Here is an 18,867-nt window from a genome sequence, read left to right as displayed (position 1 = left end):
TCATGTAGGGAATGGTTTCGACGTTTCAAGGATGGAGATTTCAGCGTTGAAGACAAGCCTCGCTCTGGACAGCCAAAAAAATTTGAAGACAAAGAATTAGAGGCATTACTCGAAGAAGATCAGAGTCAAACGCAAGAGGAGCTTGCAGGATCATTGGGAGTAACTCAACAAGCCGTTTCTGTACGATTGAGAGCCATGGGAATGATACAAAAACAAGGAAATTGGGTGCCTTATGAACTCAAACCGAGAGACGTTGAAAGGCGATTTTTCACTTGCAAGCTGCTGATTCAAAGGCAACAAAGAAAAGGTTTTTTGCATCGGATTGTGACTGGAGATGAGAAGTGGATATTCTACGACAACCCCAAGAGGAAAAAATACTACGCTGAGCCCGGTCAATCATTGCCATCGACCTCAACATCAACACCAAAGCCGAACATTCATGGTTCGAAGATCATGCTCTGTATCTGGTGGGACCAAAAGGGTGTTGTTTACTATGAGCTGCTGAAACCTGGCGATTCTATTACGGGCGATCGGTATCGGCTTCAATTGGTTCGTTTGAGCCGTGCATTGCGAGAAAAACGGCCGGAATACGAGCAAAGACATGATAAAGTTATTCTTCTTCATGACAACGCTCGGCCTCATGTCGCAAAAATCGTAAAAAAATATTTGGAAACGCTCAAATGGGATGTTTTACCGCACCCGCTGTATTTTCTGGACATTGCTTCTTCTGATTACTGGTTGTTCCGAAAGATGCAGCACGATTTGGCAGGTCACCGGTTCACTTTTTTCGCAGAAATCGAAAATTGGCTCCAAACTTGGATCGCCTCCAAAGACAAGTCATTTTTTCGAGATGGAATTCGAAAATTGGTTGAGAGATGGGAAAAAGTAGTAGCCAGCGATGGACAATACTTTAATTAATCTGTTCATTCATTTTGTTTTGAAATAAATGCATTTTTGAACACAAAAAAACGGATCGAACTAATTTGTACTCCTGATATAATCTCGGAAGCCACACAAATGTTAATTTAATATATAATTCAATTTTATGTTAAACTGCAACTGATCTAAAAGTGGTTCTTTTTTCGTTATTGTAATATAATATTACTTTGCTATTAAATTATATATTATTATTACGTTTTCATTACGATATATTATTATTAAAATATAATAATTTTTATATGAACAAACAAATGTTTTACCATGATTGTATCCAGACCGCTTTTATCATTAATTAGTACAGATAATTGGCATTCGAAAGCAAATAACTCTGGAATCACATTTCGTATTGATTAAGAATGACTGGCGTTGGATTTACTTAAATAAAATGAGTGTTTATTTTTATCCTCTCCTTCATCTCCTTTCTTTTCGCGAATCAATCCGGATAATCGACTTTTCGCCACATAATCATTTTTCTTGATATAACACTTCAGATTGATAAGGACTGGCACTGGACTTGAATGAAATAAAAGTATTTACTTTCACTCACTCACTTATCATCTGTCCTCTCAGTGGTCATGCTTGCACAAGTAGAAATATAGATCGCACAAATCGAACTCTGAAGAGGATTGTAAAGCACAGAGTTGGCAGAGCGGCAAGCTTGACGTGGTGGTATCTTTTGTTAATGGCATTCGGAGGAAGTTGTTGTAAAAAAAAAGAATGCGGTTCTCAAAAGATTAGAAAAGAGCATTAAAAAAGGGTGCGCTCGCTGAAGCTTAGCTGCACTCCGCGTATCGGCTTTTCCGCACTACATATATTTTTTTATTTGTAGGTTTCAAGAATTTTTTATTTCTCGTTGCGCGTTTCGTGTTTTTATACTGTTTCAGAACACATGTGTCTCTAGAAAGAAATCTGTGCTGGAAAATATTTTGCTTGAAAGAATTTTGTGGTCAGTCAAAAGTTTATAAATATATAAATATCAATTTCTTCGATGTTTTTATAAATTGTTTTTATAAATTGTTTTTATAAATTGTTGTGCATATTTTAACAAACGCGCGTTACACACGCACCATTTAATTTTTTAAGTGGGAAAGAATATAAAATATGTGCTTATCAAGATACACAACAATTGATAAAAATAGTGTCACAAATGTAACACGACGCGGTTTTTGAAATTGTATATAATAATATTATTCTTTTCACGGTTTTTGTGTGTGCGAGAATAACTTCGCAATGACAGCCGCTCACGATATGAACTGAGCGCAACGAAAGAATCAATCGGCATCGCGGCAACAATGAACCTCGATACTATCGAAATATATCGGTAACGTGTCCTTTTTAAGAGAGATTGTTATTTTCACGGTTCTTGTGCGTGAGATAATAACTGTCAAAAACTTCGCAATGACAGCCGTTCACGATATGAACTGAGCGCAACCTTAGAAATTGAAGAAAAGCGACAACAATGAACCTCGATGCTATCGAAATGTATCGTAACATGCCTTTTTTAAAAGAGGAAATAAAATAATTAAAATAAATATGTATATAAAAATATATTAAATATACTCTCAAAACATTATTTTAATTTATTTTTCGAAGGAATAACGATATAAGTATATCATATCTTTTCATGTAATTGGAAAGATTTTAAATGTGAAAAATCATGATTAAAGATGTCAAGCTATTACCGTCTCTATCGTCTTTTTGTATGCAATTTATATGCAATATTTAAACTTCTGAATTTACGGCGAGACAAAAATTTTTTATCACGAGCTCATAAAAGCTCATAAATCGTGAAAAGTGACATGTAAAACGCTATTAATCAAGTAACTTCTGGGTTCAAAAATCTATCGCGGTAGTCTTGTAATCTTCTTCGGACATGCCTGTTTGTCGTACAACTCTCTAAGGAATAAGATTAATTAACTCTAACGGAGCGGCATTAACACGACTGTGCGAAGGTGGGATCGACGAATGACGAGTGGGGAAAATACGATTCATGATAAATCGGTAAAGATAAGATAGCGGCGACAGTGACGATTCAGTGGGTGAATGATGAATGAACATCGAGTAAACAGTGAGGGAATAAATCTTTCGATGGAAAAGTCTCACTGATTATTGAAAAATTATCTTGTTTTTAGTTATATATATATCTTAAGTGTGCTATTTGCAATGTTTTACAGAGCAATTTGTAACTGGAAATAAAATGTTTGCAGCAAATTTATTCTTTGAATTTCAGACATTTTTCTGCTACAAAAGTGTCATATAGGCATAATTCTTCAATTCTATCTACAATCAAAAAAACATTTTTTTGCTAATTAAGTTTTAGAAATGTAAATCGATATACATAAAATTTTATTTCTTGTTAATTCTGTTAAAAAGAGTTTCTTTTAACAGAATTTTGATCTCTTTAAGATGCTTAAAAAATTGTATTAAATAATATTTCTTCTTGACCGAAACACATTTTGATAAAAATTTTCATAAAAATAAGACATTTTCATGAAAATTTATGTGCCAGACGTAATTTATTCTTAATGCTTCTCACACGACAGTCGCGAATTACTTGTGCCTTTGAAATTAGAGGTAGATAGAATAACATCGCGCGCTGGAATATTTAGCATCATAAATCATAATTATAAAATTTAATTATACAGATAATTAATAGCCTCTTAAAAACGATAATCAGAGCGTTTTTTTTTTATGTTAGTGTCTCCTCATTATTTCAAGAAAATGTAATGATAATTTCAATTGATAAAATAACTTTTAAATTATGGGTTTAATTTACAAAATGAGAAGATGAGAAGATTAATATACTACAATTTTCGTATACATATTTTAACCAATTGTTTCATATTGTAATATTTTATATTATCTTTTATAATAAAAGGTACAAAAAATATCGCAAACGGATACGTAATTCAATTTTTTTATAAAATACAATGGTAAAATGTATATAAAATTGTTAACAAAAAGTTTTATTTAGTTTCTAGTATTCGATATCTTATATCTTTGTAACTAATTTTGAAATAAAAATTCTATTATAGAAACTTTCAATTATTTGCTTTGCTTCCTAATTTCGTTTTTCAATCGTTTACAATTTTGAAACTATCGATGCCTCGATATTTTCGTTACTTAGACATTTACAACAAATTATAAAATACGTATAAATTTTTTGCTTGCACACAAACTTATCGCGAAAGAATACGTGAAATGCGTGTACAGGCAGGTAGAATATTTCGGTCTCTTTAGATTGAGCAATTTTCGCATCGTGCAACGCAGCGTGACCGGCGAGCACACCTCTCGCGCGCGGACTTCGTTAAAACGGCGCAACCTCAGTTCCGCAGAGTCCGCCGTCGCGTTCGCATCCTTTCGCGTCGAAGGAGGTCTCGGTGTTATTCCGTCGGGGTATATTTACCTCCGTGCATCGTAACGATCCTAAGAAACGGCTGTCGCGACAGCCTGTCAAGTGTCACATATTCGATTCATACTGCATCGCGAAAGTGCTTTGAGAAAACACAGGTCGGAAAGATCGCGTTAAAAACTTTACGAAGTCGGCCAAACTTCGTGTCGTCTACGCGGAAATCTAATCTTCAGCTTTCCGTTCGGCAAAAATTCGTGTGCGACTGCTGTCATCGGCAAATACTCATCTATGATTTTCCGGCAAACACAGGTAAATAGTTTTACATGCATGTCAGAATTTTTTTGATTAATGATTTAAAGATAAAGAAAAATTTGGAGAGAAAAATTGATTTTAGGGTTGCGTTGCCGCAGTTCTAAAACAGCGATATATTGATAAACATTAAAAATTCTTAGATGTTCAATTAAATAGTTACCAACATAGTTAACATGGAACTGAAATCGTAGTTAGTAATTATTTGTTGTGTATAATTACTGGACTAACTGTAAATATGCATAACTCCACCAAACAAGCGCACTAAATTAATATATTAACTGAACCTTAATGGAAGATATTATTCCAGTATTTATACGCGTAATATTGCATTTACCTTGTCGTTCAACTTACTTTTGCAATTTTTTATGTATTTTGTTATGTAAAAAAGAGTTGTGATATATGAAAAACAGTACATCTAGTCACAAATAGTTTGACGTACAATAGAATCACCAAACATACGCAGTAATTTATTTTTTGCAATAATTATTTTTCACTTATATTTTCTTTTTGAATTTTCTTTAAATTACACTGTAAAAATTATTTAGATTAGAAGTTTCACCGAAAGATTGAAAGTATACGGAAAATGTGAGCTAAGTTTGATATAAATCTACTTAAATATTGAATTATAATTATGTGAAGAAGATAACAGTCTCTCTCGCGATGCAAAAGCGTAAAAGATATTTTTGATACTTTTTGCAGTCTCATTTCCGTCGATGAAAAGAAAATTAAAAATGCATCCGAAAAATCCGCTTAAATATTCAATTATAGACGCGTACGCGGGAAGTGAGAGACTGATCTTGAGGCGCGGTGCAAGTTTTCACTTAAGAAAGACCATTACTGTTACGAGTACCGCGGGGAAGACAGCCACGTGACGTTTCACCGTGAAATAGCTAAACGTGACCGTACCTTCGCGGGTAACGTTTAAAGTTCCATTGCGCATTTCTGCATTTATATCTTTCAACGGCGAGCGCGGGACGGTAAAGGAATGCCGGTAAACATTACGCAGCCACTTTTCGCAAAATCAGACTGGATTTAATGTTTTGGCAATCAGCCCAGTTAACAATCACTTCAAATGTGCGGTATAACGAGTGTGCGATGCACGCGACGATAAATCAACGTGAAGCGACATTACGAGACCTGATATCATAAGTCCGCGACGTTCGTACTTGAAGCGAAAGTAGATGTGATTTTTCATATGCCAGATGGTGCAGAATCAGCTCGTTTGTTTCCCATTATACAGACTGAGTGAAACAAAAAACTTTATGTAAGAAGAATTTATTCCATATCTTTTATTTCCTTTTTTTTTTTTAAAAAAAAGATAGTTTTTGTTACGAGAATTATTCTTTTCCCATGTTTATTCGATAACAGACCATTCTCTGTATACTGAAAGTCAGGTTAATTCCAGATAGGTACACGTGCACAAAAGGATGCGGAAATAGTGTTCGCTTACACTCACACTAGACGGTCCAATTTCCTGTGATACTTGAGAAGCACATCTTTCCGCTTGCATAGTTAATTGCACGGTTCAACTGCCTCATGTTCGTAAGAAACGGAAAAACTCGATAAAAACGCTTTTGTAAATATAAAAGCTTTTATCAAATCCCTCGATAGAATTTATATTTCAATAAACTAAAAGTAGATTTGTTTAACTTGTAACAAAAAAAAAAAAAAAAAAAAAAAAATACGAAAGTGTCATCTCAATTATTCTCGACAGGATCGAAAGAGTTTTACAAATAGACGTCTCTTGTTTGTATTACGATACAATAAAAAAGAGAAAGGGTGTTCAACAGAACTTTAGCATCTCTTTTACTAGCGCTTTCGGTGATTAAATCGAAAGTAACGATAGAAAGTTTTTGAATAAAGCACTAATTGCATCGGCATATATTAAGATTGAAAGAACTATTTTGCTTATAAACTAAAGACTAAAGTAAACTAAAAGATAAAGTTTTTAAATTAGAAGTCTTAAATATTAATTTTGAGAAATATAATATCTCGGTAACTAATTAAATTAATTCAGAATTAGTTTTGATAACTATTTGAAACTCGGTAGTCATTAAAAAAGTAGAGGATAAAATTTCTTGGTATTTTCTCATCAAGCAAATGTAAATAATACTGTTTTGATAATTTTTAAATGAGAAAATTGTTACGAGTTTTACATGAGAAAAATAACTGCGGATTAAAAAAACGCGAGATCACTGATTCTTTCACACGCTACAAATTAATATTCTTTCAAATATTCTTTCAGATATATAAAAAAATTTTAAAGTATAAAAATCGTTCATTACTGTTATTTTCAATAACAAATTTGTAAACAAACAGTCATCAGTAATATTACTACGCAAAAAGTAAAATTTATGCTGAATTAACGGAAACTATATAGGTATAATTTTACAAGTTTGTGATATTTGCAATCAGTGTCTGTTGACAAAAGTGTTCAGCATTAATAATTCTCGTTCCGCACACTATTAGAAATGAAGTATTTTCCACAAATTAAACGTAGAAACGCAAATAGAACGTTATTTGCCATTCAATGTAAAAGCTTATTTTACGGATGAGTGATGTTTATGCGCTACAGATAGAAGTTTTTGAATTGTAACGTCAAAAAAATGTGTGTGTATGTGTGTGTGAGGCTAACTAAATATAAACAACTATTTCATATTATAATTATAGAAGTTTTTTTGCCAATCAAACTGCAGATTCAACAAAAGAGCTAATGGACGGTACAAACAATCACTGTTACTGCAACGTACGTGGAACGCATAGAAAAACGCAGTCACAATTATTTTACGCTCCAACGTGGTTAGCGACTGCATCATATGAGTCTACTTAATAAAGTTACGACGGTAGCTTTTTGACGAAAAATCGTGACTTGCTAAAATCGTTCGGCTATATTTCACCCCACGTTTCTCATCATAATTCAATATGTCTGGCATCCGCCGACCTATTTCACCGCTGGCTACTGAGCTTTTAGCGGCATCGTGCAAAAAGCTTTATTGAAATTACTCACAAACAAGGTAAAAATGCCCTACATACCAGCCAGATTTATTAGTTCTACACTAATCACCGTAAAATAATGATGTCGTAAATTAACTGCGACAAGCCTTAATCGACTGCACTCTTTTTATTTGCGCCCCACTGCAGACGCTTTCAGTTTCTGCCGGACGGCCATATTGTACGGCGTTTGTACTTCCAAACCATTAAAACTTTTAATTCGTGAATTAATCACTAAAAATATCGAACGTCGAAATTTGGAAAGCTGCACAAACATCCCATCCTGATAGCAAAAATTAATCCTGTATTTCACGTGGGATAAAAATACGTCCATTTTTCCCGGCTGATTCTGGAACGCTCTGTATAGGTGCTGATTTATTTGAAACATTATACGCTATATGATCGTTATTGCTTCGCGCTCTTGCCTCCCACCATTATTTCGCCCGCTGCTTTTCAGCGTAGATGCCGATTGGCTTTATTTGCCGATAACCATAATTTCATTTTCCTGTGTCACCCACGCGATTTGAAGGTTCATTATTAGATCGATTTAATTAAACATCTATAATGTTTATTAATGTTTATTAAACGCTGCTCCGTAAGTTAACAGTTAATATAATTGGTTTGGCAATTTATATAAGTTTCAATCTTGCCTTGTTATTCCAAGAATGCTAGAAGTGCTTCCAATAATGGAAACATTGCTGGGATGACTGAGGAAATGCAGAAAGCATCTACTTTGAAGAAGATAACATTATTTAAATAACCTCGAGAATGTATTGCATTGAATTTAACTTCAAATATGTCTCTCTTAATTCTTGCTTGTACGCAAAATCAATGAACAATTAGAAGATTTCATTTTAATGCAATTTTTTTCTCCTATTTTTTTCTTTTGTGTTTATTGATAAAAGCAATATTCCATCTAAAAGGCTTTGAAATAAAGTTAGCAGAAGTCAAAGGCTAAAAAATATCGTATTATTAATTTTATCGATTTTTAAATATTTTTAGTTGAGAATTAATCATGTGTAATTCGTCCATAAAAGCTCAATTATTGAAATATATATGTGATAAATTCAATCTAACAGAGTCTGAACAAAAGTTCAATGAATGTTTAGCAGGTTTAGCCTCGAACTACTCGTATCCGACGTCTTCGGCAGGAATATTCAGCTATTGACATATCGTAGTGCTGTTGGAAACAAGCCTGTGGCTCTATCGAAGTGCTCAAATACAAAAAGTGGAAATATTACGTCTTACGCGGCATAAGAAACGGACGATTGGATTTCCAGACTGTGTTCCTTATTGTGAGCAGACAAAGCTGATTACAATCGCGCTTTGAAAAGCGCGGTGGAATGCATAATTCTTGCTTCAAAGAATTTCTACGCTAAGGTCGTGTGGGTACAGTCATGGCCGTGGAAAGAAGAGGGAACAGAGAATTACGAACTTTGAGAACGGCTGATTGCTGCTGAGAGATAGTTTTAAAGACTTTTGTATTCGTAAGGATCCGCGTAATTCCTGCCCGCGCGTTCACGATTTTATCCGAAGACTCTATCTGTGTGAAAGACATTTATTTTATTTATCTACGTTAGTGCCAGCATGACTCGTATCAATGTTCGGTTTGACAAGTGATTTATCTGCTTCGAGTTCCTGCTGTGCGATACAACGTCAAAAACGAATCGCGCTTAAATCGTTCACGCGACATGCAACATCGCCGCGCGGGCGGCGATTTGTGGGACTTTTGAATATATCACGCGGAAGATGCAGTAATATCGCGGCGGTGTAAGAGAATTGGAAACATGAATCTCGCCGTTCTCGAATCGATGATCGTCGCCTGGCTGGCATCGGCGACGCCTCGTTCGAGCGACGCGCTCGACGAGACGGCTGATTACTACTCGCTTATGGACGACGGGGATTTCGAGTACAACAACGCCACGAACTGCACCAACGACTATTGCATCCCGGATGAGGACTATATCGGGCTGATGATGCAGCACATATTCCCGAAATTCTCCGACTGGGTGTTAATCGGAATGCACAGCGTCGTTTTCGTGATCGGCCTGATCGGCAACGCGCTCGTCTGCATGGCTGTCTATCGGAATCACTCGATGCGCACCGTGACCAATTATTTTATTGTCAACCTGGCGGTGGCCGACCTCCTCGTTCTGCTAATCTGTTTGCCGCCGACGGTTCTCTGGGACGTCACGGAAACCTGGTTTCTCGGATTAAGGCTCTGCAAGACGGTGCCTTATCTCCAGGTGAGTGTCATTTAATTTCTTACCCTGAGAATCATCGAAAATGTTTCCGCATCGTTCTCGGATCGACTTCGAATCGAATCGATCGTGGAAAATTTCTGACACACATTACAAGTAGATTTTTACTGAATTAAAATCTATTTCTATATACTATTATAAATTTTCTACTATAGTAGAAAAAATTTAAAATAATAATTTTTTCTATACGCGTTACATCTAAATATATTTTTTGAGACAATTAACGCTTTGATTTTGTAATAATGTAAAAAAATTTAAGTAATGAGAAACATCTCATTACTTCTCACCGTCTTACGTTCTGTAATTTAAATGAACTCATTACGCCTCTAGTATATCTGGTACCCCTTTTCGAGGAGAATTGGAGAGGTACTTGGTTTAGCAAATTGCTCTTTGTCTGCGGTTGACAAATAGAGATTATCCCCTTTCGGCAATAGATTCTCGTACGACCTACTTGAGCACAGCCTAGTGATTCTTGGATTTCGCACTCAGACTGCTACGTTGAGAAATAAAATTACTTCAAAAATTAAATTCGTGTGAACGAGGTAATCAAACAAAAAATAAAACAAAAATCGAATTCATTTTCTAAAAATCTTTCTATAAATTTCGACAATTTCAATTAAATTTCAAGATATCATAAATTTATATATTCCGAAATTAGATAGATTAACTGTGCTAATTGATCTTACTTTCATCTTTTAAAGTATTTTACTTATTTAAGAAATTAAAAAAATTTTTTATTATTAATGTCAATATATTTTGATATTGGGTTTCTTTTTATTTGATTACGCGAGCTTTTAGTTACGAAAGATCTTGTCGCGAATGATTTGAATAGTCCACATGCTACAGATACATTGTAAATAACGCTATAACATATATAATAAATATCTTTTCATCTCAAGGACACTTTTATTTATCTTTTTACTATCAAGAGATATATTTTCTCACTTTCTAAAATTTTTAGTACGGATGTGGCGATAAAGAAGTCCTCTAAGGTAATATATATATATGAGAGTTTCTTGAAGTAGAAATGATAAGGATCCGAAATAAAAATCATCGTAATGTGAGACCCGGCGATTTCCACCTATGTGTATGTTCTAAGAAATTTACGGTTTAATCTCCGCTTTTGCTACTGGATTTAATACCTCGGAAGACAGACTCACAGATACGGCGGTTTGAAACGCACACGATGAAACCGACAAGAAGTGGCATTCGACACCGCGGGGAGATAACACGTGGCATTTTCCACAGATTTAGAAAACCCCTTGATATTCCCAAACGCGCGTCCTCGTCCTTCTCGGAATTCACAATTTCCGACAGGAAGCCAAGCGGAATACACTTTGCAAAACTGGTTTCCACCTCCAGTGGTACTTTTACATATTTTTATTCTATTTCGACATCGATCGCTACAGCAACCATGGTTCTATAGTGAAATTTAAAAAATTCTAAAATGAAATTGTAAATGTGTGTGTGTGTGTGTGTGTGTGTGTGTGTAACATTTAAAATTTTCATGGAAATGGAAATCGCCTCACGAATAATGTTATTTAAAAAATGAGCAGCTGATCTCTTAAAATACATAAATTTTTCGTCTCTTTCTTATAATCACATTTGATCGAAGGAACGATTTTGTGTCTCAGACGAGAAAAAAGTATGGCTTTATAGCACACCTACGTGCTGTATGTGGAAACTTTGTATGCTAGGATCGCGTTATACTTTTTAAAAGATATTTCACGCTCAATTTATTTTGGCATTTGGCCCGAATCTTGTATCAACTGTATCAGCATTTGCATATTATTAACATTTTAACTCTTTAACGAACTATGGTCACCAGTGGAGGTCAAATTACGCTTGCCGCATGTATAATTTAACCGTTATACGTATCTAGATGGACAGTGGTACAAAATCGACCGCAGCGATCCTGCGGGAAAAAAATACTTATCGGCGAAACACACTATTATACATTACTGTCGTGCGTTCCATTGTGAAAATTTAAAAAAAGATCGTTTAAAAAATAATTTCCGCGAGATATGAATATAAAAGTGCTGATAAAATATGAACGCTACAAATTAACGCGTTCAAGACACTTTACTTGAAGCAGCGATTTGCATAATTGGCAATTCAGATAATCGACATTATCCGGCACTATCCTTAGACTCGTCCCACGGAAACTTAAATGCGCAGACGTAAAATTAATCCACGTGCAAAATTGTCTCCACCTAATTATGATACAGCATGACATAGAGACGTAAATTTACGGGAAAACTTTACTCCCGCCGGGACATGCAATGCTGATAAATCAGTTTGCGCAATAAAAATCCTTTTCAGAGTCTGTTAAGTTGATTACCATTTTACACACGAATTACGCTACTTTACGAGAATTGCTCTTTTGAACGAGTTTCAGTAATGTTTATTTGAGTGCATGGCTAACTTTGTTTGGTCAATGTATTGTAGCTTTCGCAGTGAAATTCTTCACAGAGAGCTAATAAATCTGAGAGTTAATTGACTTATTATAGAAAGCATACTTTCTACGCTTTGAGATTCTACGCTTTTAGTCGATGACTGTTATTGCAAAACACGGTCGTGTAATTAAAGTTCTCGATTTATTGTGACAAAGCGGTCGTATTGTGTCGCAACACAACACGATGATCGTAATAAACCATATAAAAAGTCTTTTTCAATGCAAAAGAAAAGCAATTGTTACAGAAATTGCTGCTGTAGAACTAGTGAAAACACTAAGTGGACCGCAACTAACGCTTAAATATGTTGTTTTGAAATAAAGCTTATGGAGGCGCCGGTGCTAAAATTGGCAGCCAACAGCCTCACGTTTCCAAAAATTATGTACTGGGTATGTCTTGATAGCCATACCCCGCCACAACACCATTAAGATGCCATGACGCGCTATTGAAGTAGCGAGCACCCTTTTTGATGTGCTCGTCGCACACCGGCGTGTTATAAGCCTCGTGTCTTGAAAAATAAATGCGAGATAGCTACTACCTCATTCGGCCATCTGTTGCGTGTCTGACAAACTACTACATTGGAGAGCTACATATATATACTATATAGCATATATTACGACGACATAATTCCCTGTTATACTCAAATCTGAGATATCATTATTGATTTATTTTCTAGAAAAAAAACATTCAGCGTTTCATCTGATCAGGTTATGTTTTCAAATATAAGGATTAACATTAGTAATAATTAAATTTGTTAATAATAAAATGGATATTAAATGATAGAATAAGTAAAAGAGAAGAGTAAAGGAATAATTTTAAAAATGTATACGAATGTATTTATTAAAAGATAGATAAAATCAACTTCATATAAGATTCGCATGAAGTTTGGTTTGTTTTGTGTTTAATATCTTTCGGATTAACATTACCATATATATTAAAAAAGATAAATATGCATTCTGAATATAGATTGCAAGAAAGAGCTTTTGGTAATTTAAGTTTATATTGACGTTAGATTCAAATATAACGAATAAAAGATTTATTTAAAGAAATTAATCGTTTGCTGAAACCTTTTAAGAGAGAATTTTATACAACGCCATTAATTTGATTGAGTTATGCTATGTTGAGCACATGCAAAATATGTACATATTAATGTCCTCAATATCAAATACATCGAGATTGTATTTTATCAAAAGAAAAATATAGAAATGCAATATCACAATCCATACTTTTTTATGCAAAAATATTATAATTAATATGTACATATTAATATGTGTATCTTTAAAAAAGATACGATGGATACCTGTATTATTTTGCGAAATTCTGTATCGTTGAAACTCTGTATTGCAGTTAGTTTTTTAAACCATGATATTTTTGGCATTAAACTGATACCACGATAATTGACACTTCGTGTCAAGTTATAAAAATAATTGAGATAAAAAACTATTAAAAAAATGAATAGAATAAATGAAATGAAATTTTTTCAAATAAAAGCAGATTCTTTTTTAAATACGGGAAAGTAAAATTTTTTAAATAATCAATTAGCACGTAATTTTTTTTCTCTACTTTAATACTAAAAAAATAAGTACTTTATTTGTTGAAAAAGATAATAAAAAGATAATATTGACAAAGATAATAATCCTAGATCACTCATAAGTAATTCGATCACGTTATTTAAACGTTATTTAAACGATAAAATAATAGCATGATATATTAAAATGTGTGGTACATAAATTTAAATGCAAGTAGGACATATATATTCGTGAAGATAAGGATCTAAGCGTGCTGTGTATGAGCTATAAAACTCAATGACACAATCGAGATATTATTTCACCAATTCGTGACTTCTGTATATGCAACGCATTTGATGCGTGTTTTTTATCTTTCCATCTATGACCAAATATCATGTACGTCATAAATGACGTATGTTCTGATATATCGATCCCATAATGCAGAAAGTATAATACTGTCCGTATTGAATATTCATAATTAGCACGTGCACCTCTCAAGCGCGGTATAAATGCAAATTCATTATATGTATGGCTAAATTGATTAATCAGATAAGTCAATTATGTATGCTATCAACACGAGTACGCCTATAAAGCTTATACCATAATTCTTCCTAAATAACTTTTTATATCAAATTTAATTTATATCAGTATTTACGAATCATAATGTAAATTGTTGCAGTATTTCCAAATATTTGCAATTCTGATTAGCTACTTTGAAAATGATTAAGTGAATGTGTTAATGTAATTCTATATAATCAAATAATTAATAGTAGCTATATATAATTAAAACAGTTTTAAACCACGTTACGTTACGTGGTAAAAACGACACGTACTGCGACGTATGCAAATTGTTTTCTGAGCAAACTCAGTTAAAGTATCTATAAAAAACTTCAAAGTTAAGTACGGAGTAATGGAAGTGTGCAATATACATGTTCTAAAAGCGACGCGAGAATCAACTTATGAACACTTTCAAGTGCATCGTAGCGAAATTCGTCGCGGCCCTAATCGATTATTATATCGCATTCAAGTGCAAGAATTTGTATGTTTATTACTTCACTCGATTACAAGAGTCGCGATTAGACGTGCGTACGTGCTCTCACGTAAATTCTAATCTGGTGCGTACGTATCGCGAGGTGCGTTATGTGTCCAAAGCGTTTTGTGTACACATACTTTCCCTACCTTACTTAAGTTTACCTATTGCACATTCTTTAAAATAACGGCACATTAGTCATCGCGATAATCCTTAACACGCGAAAATGGATTAAGCGATTAGAGATACGTGAGGGACGATGACATTTCTCCGTTATTACGTGGCCCTAAAGTATCGCATGACGTCACTCCGCGCCGTTTTACGATGCGGCAAACGACGTCGTACTTTCAGCGGTCCGCGAAATCGCGGTGCACGTGATATCCCGCAAAGACTTGCAAAGTTTTTACGTTCATTTAACATAAATCCCGCGCGGGATGTATAAGCATGGATATTCCGTATCGGCAGATGGATCGTCAATACTGTCGGGAGCTGTCAGATATGCATTATACGAATGATAGACAGTTCCGATATTTCATGTGTCACGTAACGTTGTCGGATAAAAGTCACGGCAATAACCGCCCGCGGGGGCTCGGAACAAACGAACTTTACAACCATTATTCCGCCCCATAAGCGGTGAACGGAAATACTACCGGTGGAAAGTCCGCATTCGCGTTCAGTATCGATCCGTCCGCGTGCGCGATTCAGGAGAATCCTTCCATGGCTATTCCAATTTTCAGATCGCACTTGTTGATTAACGCCATTGAAAATTATTAAACCGGAGTGTATCGGAATTAGTACGCGCTTCATAAATTGTTGACGCCGCGCGCGAGTATTACGAATGCACTAAGCTCTCGCGATCCGACATTTTCGATCGAAAAGTGTAACGTGAAAATCAGAAAATGTGTGTTTTTGTATCCGTGGGAAGAAAATATCACATGTAGCTAATGGCACGTGGGATTCCCACGCGGACTGCTGTCCAGTAAGCACTAACTAACCGGTCCTGACACTACTTAGCTCTCGGATAATCCCTTCGACCCAAGAGATGTTTCTCTTTTGGGTCAATTTCACCCAAGAGAGATATCTTCTGTATATTTTATCGCAAAGAAAAAAAAATAAAAAAAACTAATCTCTCTCTCATGTCTTCTATTGTTGATTTCCGTCTCCGGACTAGATTAGCAGTATCGCCGATTTTTAATTTATGCAAACGTAAATCCTATTTAACGAGCATGGTTATTTTTTTTAAAGGGTGTCCCGCAATATTTCTTATAAAATTCACGTGTTTCTAAGATAAAAATCAACTTAAATAAATATTTTCCCCATTCCATCTCTAATTCGAGAACAAGAGGAAGAAATCGTGATAACATAAAGTGAAGTCATAACAACGCGAGGCAAAACAATTAGATGCGTGCGGAGGTGATATTCGTGTCGTGAAGTCGTTCGCGTTTACGATGTCTAGCTAGTATTATCGACTTGCTTTATCACCCGTTGTTTCAGGATATTTTATCAGCTTCCAGTGCGAAGATGCCGCGCAGTAGTAAATTATGATACCACATACACAGCGTGATTTATTAAACTGATTTATGTCCGAAGATAATAAACTAATATTTCATATATCGAAATTCGTTTTATTATATCGGAAAAAAATTTATTTTAAATTCGTCGAACAATCAATATAAAAGTTACGTAAATTGCTATGAAAACTCGTGTTCAATTTGTTGCATATTTTAATAACGTTATTAGCAAAACATTATTTATGAAAACTTTTATTTGCTCTTAAACTTTCCCATTTATCCTTATCGCCGCACATTGTATAATAATTCTCATCTCAGAAAAACACGTTTGTGTTTTTGGCGCTTTCATAATTATGTCTACAAAAATCCCTCCCTTTTCGCTAATGAGTCTGGGCAAAATAATGCAGGCCATTAATGCTACCACCACAGCCTTCACAGAACTGCGTGGTCGCAGCACCAAAGCTGAAAGCGGCAGCAAAGGCGATCGCGCGGTGAGTAACGTCGTCCGGTAAATTAATCGAAGACCTATCATTTCTACGGTACATTACGAACAATACGCGCTCTAAAGCGTGATATGAATGAACAATCTGCACAAGCGTACATATAAGGTGATCATAAAAATGGTTAAAAATTTTCGGGGATTCATAAAGTAAAGAAAACAGTAAATGAAAATAAAGAAAAAAGTAAATAAAACCGTAAATTTAAATAAAAATTGTACAGTTAGCACAAGCGAGCAGATAAATCTTGTCAGAGAAATAGTAAGATGAATGCAGAAATCCAGATTTTTATTTCGCACTTTCACAAAAAAAATATACCGGTTCCATTCTTCAAAACCTACGTTTAAAAAAATAAAGTTTAGACGCTATAAATAACTGGATTTTCACAGCTCAGAGCGGTTTTTCTGATTCATTCTTTTGTTTGCTTTGTAAATACGCAATAAATACAACATGCATTCTAGTTTATATCTATTTACAATGATGCGCATACTGGAAAATGTATACAGGAAAATGCGATATAAAATTCTATTTCGCAAAACTCTATATGCCACATCTGTTTGCCATTTCTTTATCGAATGCAGTTATATAGAATCCGTTTTAATTTTTGGAAGAACATTGTAATTAAAAATAAAGTATTAAGAATAAATTCGTACATATAGCAAGTATGATTAAATTTTTGTTTAAGCTTCAATTTTTTAATATATTTTTTTTTATAAAGTTGTATTCTCAATTATGAGAAGTTTTTTCTTTATAGCAATCACATATTAGGATGTAATGTCGGTTTTGAGATACAAAATACAGTGTCTCGTGTTACAGCTTTGTCCCGACGATCAATGAACATTACACTGTCTTACAACGTGTTGTCTCTCATCATTGGCCATCTCATTAGACTCCATTCATTACCGTCGTGTCAGTATCGCGAATTGTGAATCGTTGCTTTGGAGCAGTATAATATACACGATAAATTGCATTATTCTTCGTAAACTTCATCTAGTAAAAAGATCATACTAAAATGTGAGATCACACGAGACACGGAACAAATATTTTCTTCAAGATAGAGTGACATTTAGAAAAGGAGCACTTATTTTTCCTGTTATTCGTGACAAATTGTGCACAGTTTACTAGATCTTGACTTACTCGTAACAATCGTTTTAAACTGAAATACGTAATTTTTGTAACGTAAACAGGTGTGAGTGACGTAAATCACAAATTCCACATTAAAAAAGAAAGAAAAGATCAATCAGAAATAAAAAGATCATCTCACTTTACAATTTTTACATAATTAAAAATTACTTTCATGAACCTATTAAAACGATTGTATATTGCATTTAATTGACAGCATATTTTCTCCTCGTATTGTTTATTTGCAAAACAATGTGATATAAATTTAATTTAAATAACCGTTGTTATATATGTCAGATATATATATCAGATATGAACCAGTGCTCAGACCATTTTTGAAATGGTCGAATAGTTGAAACAGTTCGAACGTAAGCAGTGGTCAAGTTTGTAACGTTTAACTCATAACTGCCTGAAGCAGTTTCAAGCAGTTCGGATGATACAGAAAAGCGAAGCAAAAATAATATTGAAAACGGAATGCTTTTTGTTTTTACTTAACTTTCTGCAGATGTTATCACGTTGCCAATATCGACGGTTTTTAAAACTGTACATTTTTTTTTAATTTGTGGAAAAATATATTTTTCGTCATTTAATATTTCTTTTACTAATAATTTATAATTACATTAAAATAAAATATAAGAAACTATGAAAAATATGAAAAAGAATGAGAAAAAAAAGTTATGAAGAGAATGTGAAAATAATTCAGAAAATAAGAGAGACTGAAAGGAGAGAAATGTTTAATTATTTCATAATTAAATACTTTAATAATACTTCAAATTTTGTTAAAATTAATAAATACTTATTTATCATATATTGTCCGAACTGTCCGAGCGAATTGCTCGATCACCTGAAATTTTTAAGCATTACAAATAATATAAGCAAATAATAAATCAC

At 34.1% G+C, this 18,867-nt stretch overlaps 1 protein-coding gene and 1 non-coding gene across 4 annotated transcripts in view; one reads left to right on the top strand and one right to left on the bottom strand.

The window, feature by feature from the left end:
* The first annotated feature begins 4,265 nt into the window (after positions 1–4,265).
* LOC105671542 (orexin receptor type 2-like) overlaps positions 4,266–18,867 on the top strand; it is a 34,159-nt gene continuing 19,557 nt past the window's right edge. For 2 of the 3 annotated variants that reach the window (XR_001100615.2, XM_012365797.2), the window contains exons 1-2: positions 4,266–4,600; positions 8,704–9,840. Coding sequence is in view for 2 of the 3 variants with exons in the window: in XM_012365797.2 (XP_012221220.1) it covers positions 9,382–9,840 (459 nt within the window). In the remaining variant the exon portion in view is untranslated. The remainder of the gene's footprint in view (positions 4,601–8,703; positions 9,841–18,867) is intronic. The other variant, XM_012365798.2, reaches the window with a different exon arrangement.
* LOC136999180 (U11 spliceosomal RNA) lies at positions 12,637–12,776 on the bottom strand. The gene has a single exon (XR_010889581.1). It is a non-coding gene; the product is annotated as a U11 spliceosomal RNA (small nuclear RNA).

The sequence above is a fragment of the Linepithema humile genome, chromosome 3, assembly GCF_040581485.1.
Source record: "Linepithema humile isolate Giens D197 chromosome 3, Lhum_UNIL_v1.0, whole genome shotgun sequence".
NCBI lineage: Eukaryota > Metazoa > Arthropoda > Insecta > Hymenoptera > Formicidae > Linepithema > Linepithema humile.
Note: the sequence above shows the minus strand (reverse complement) of the source record. Positions and strands in the feature narration are given on the sequence as shown.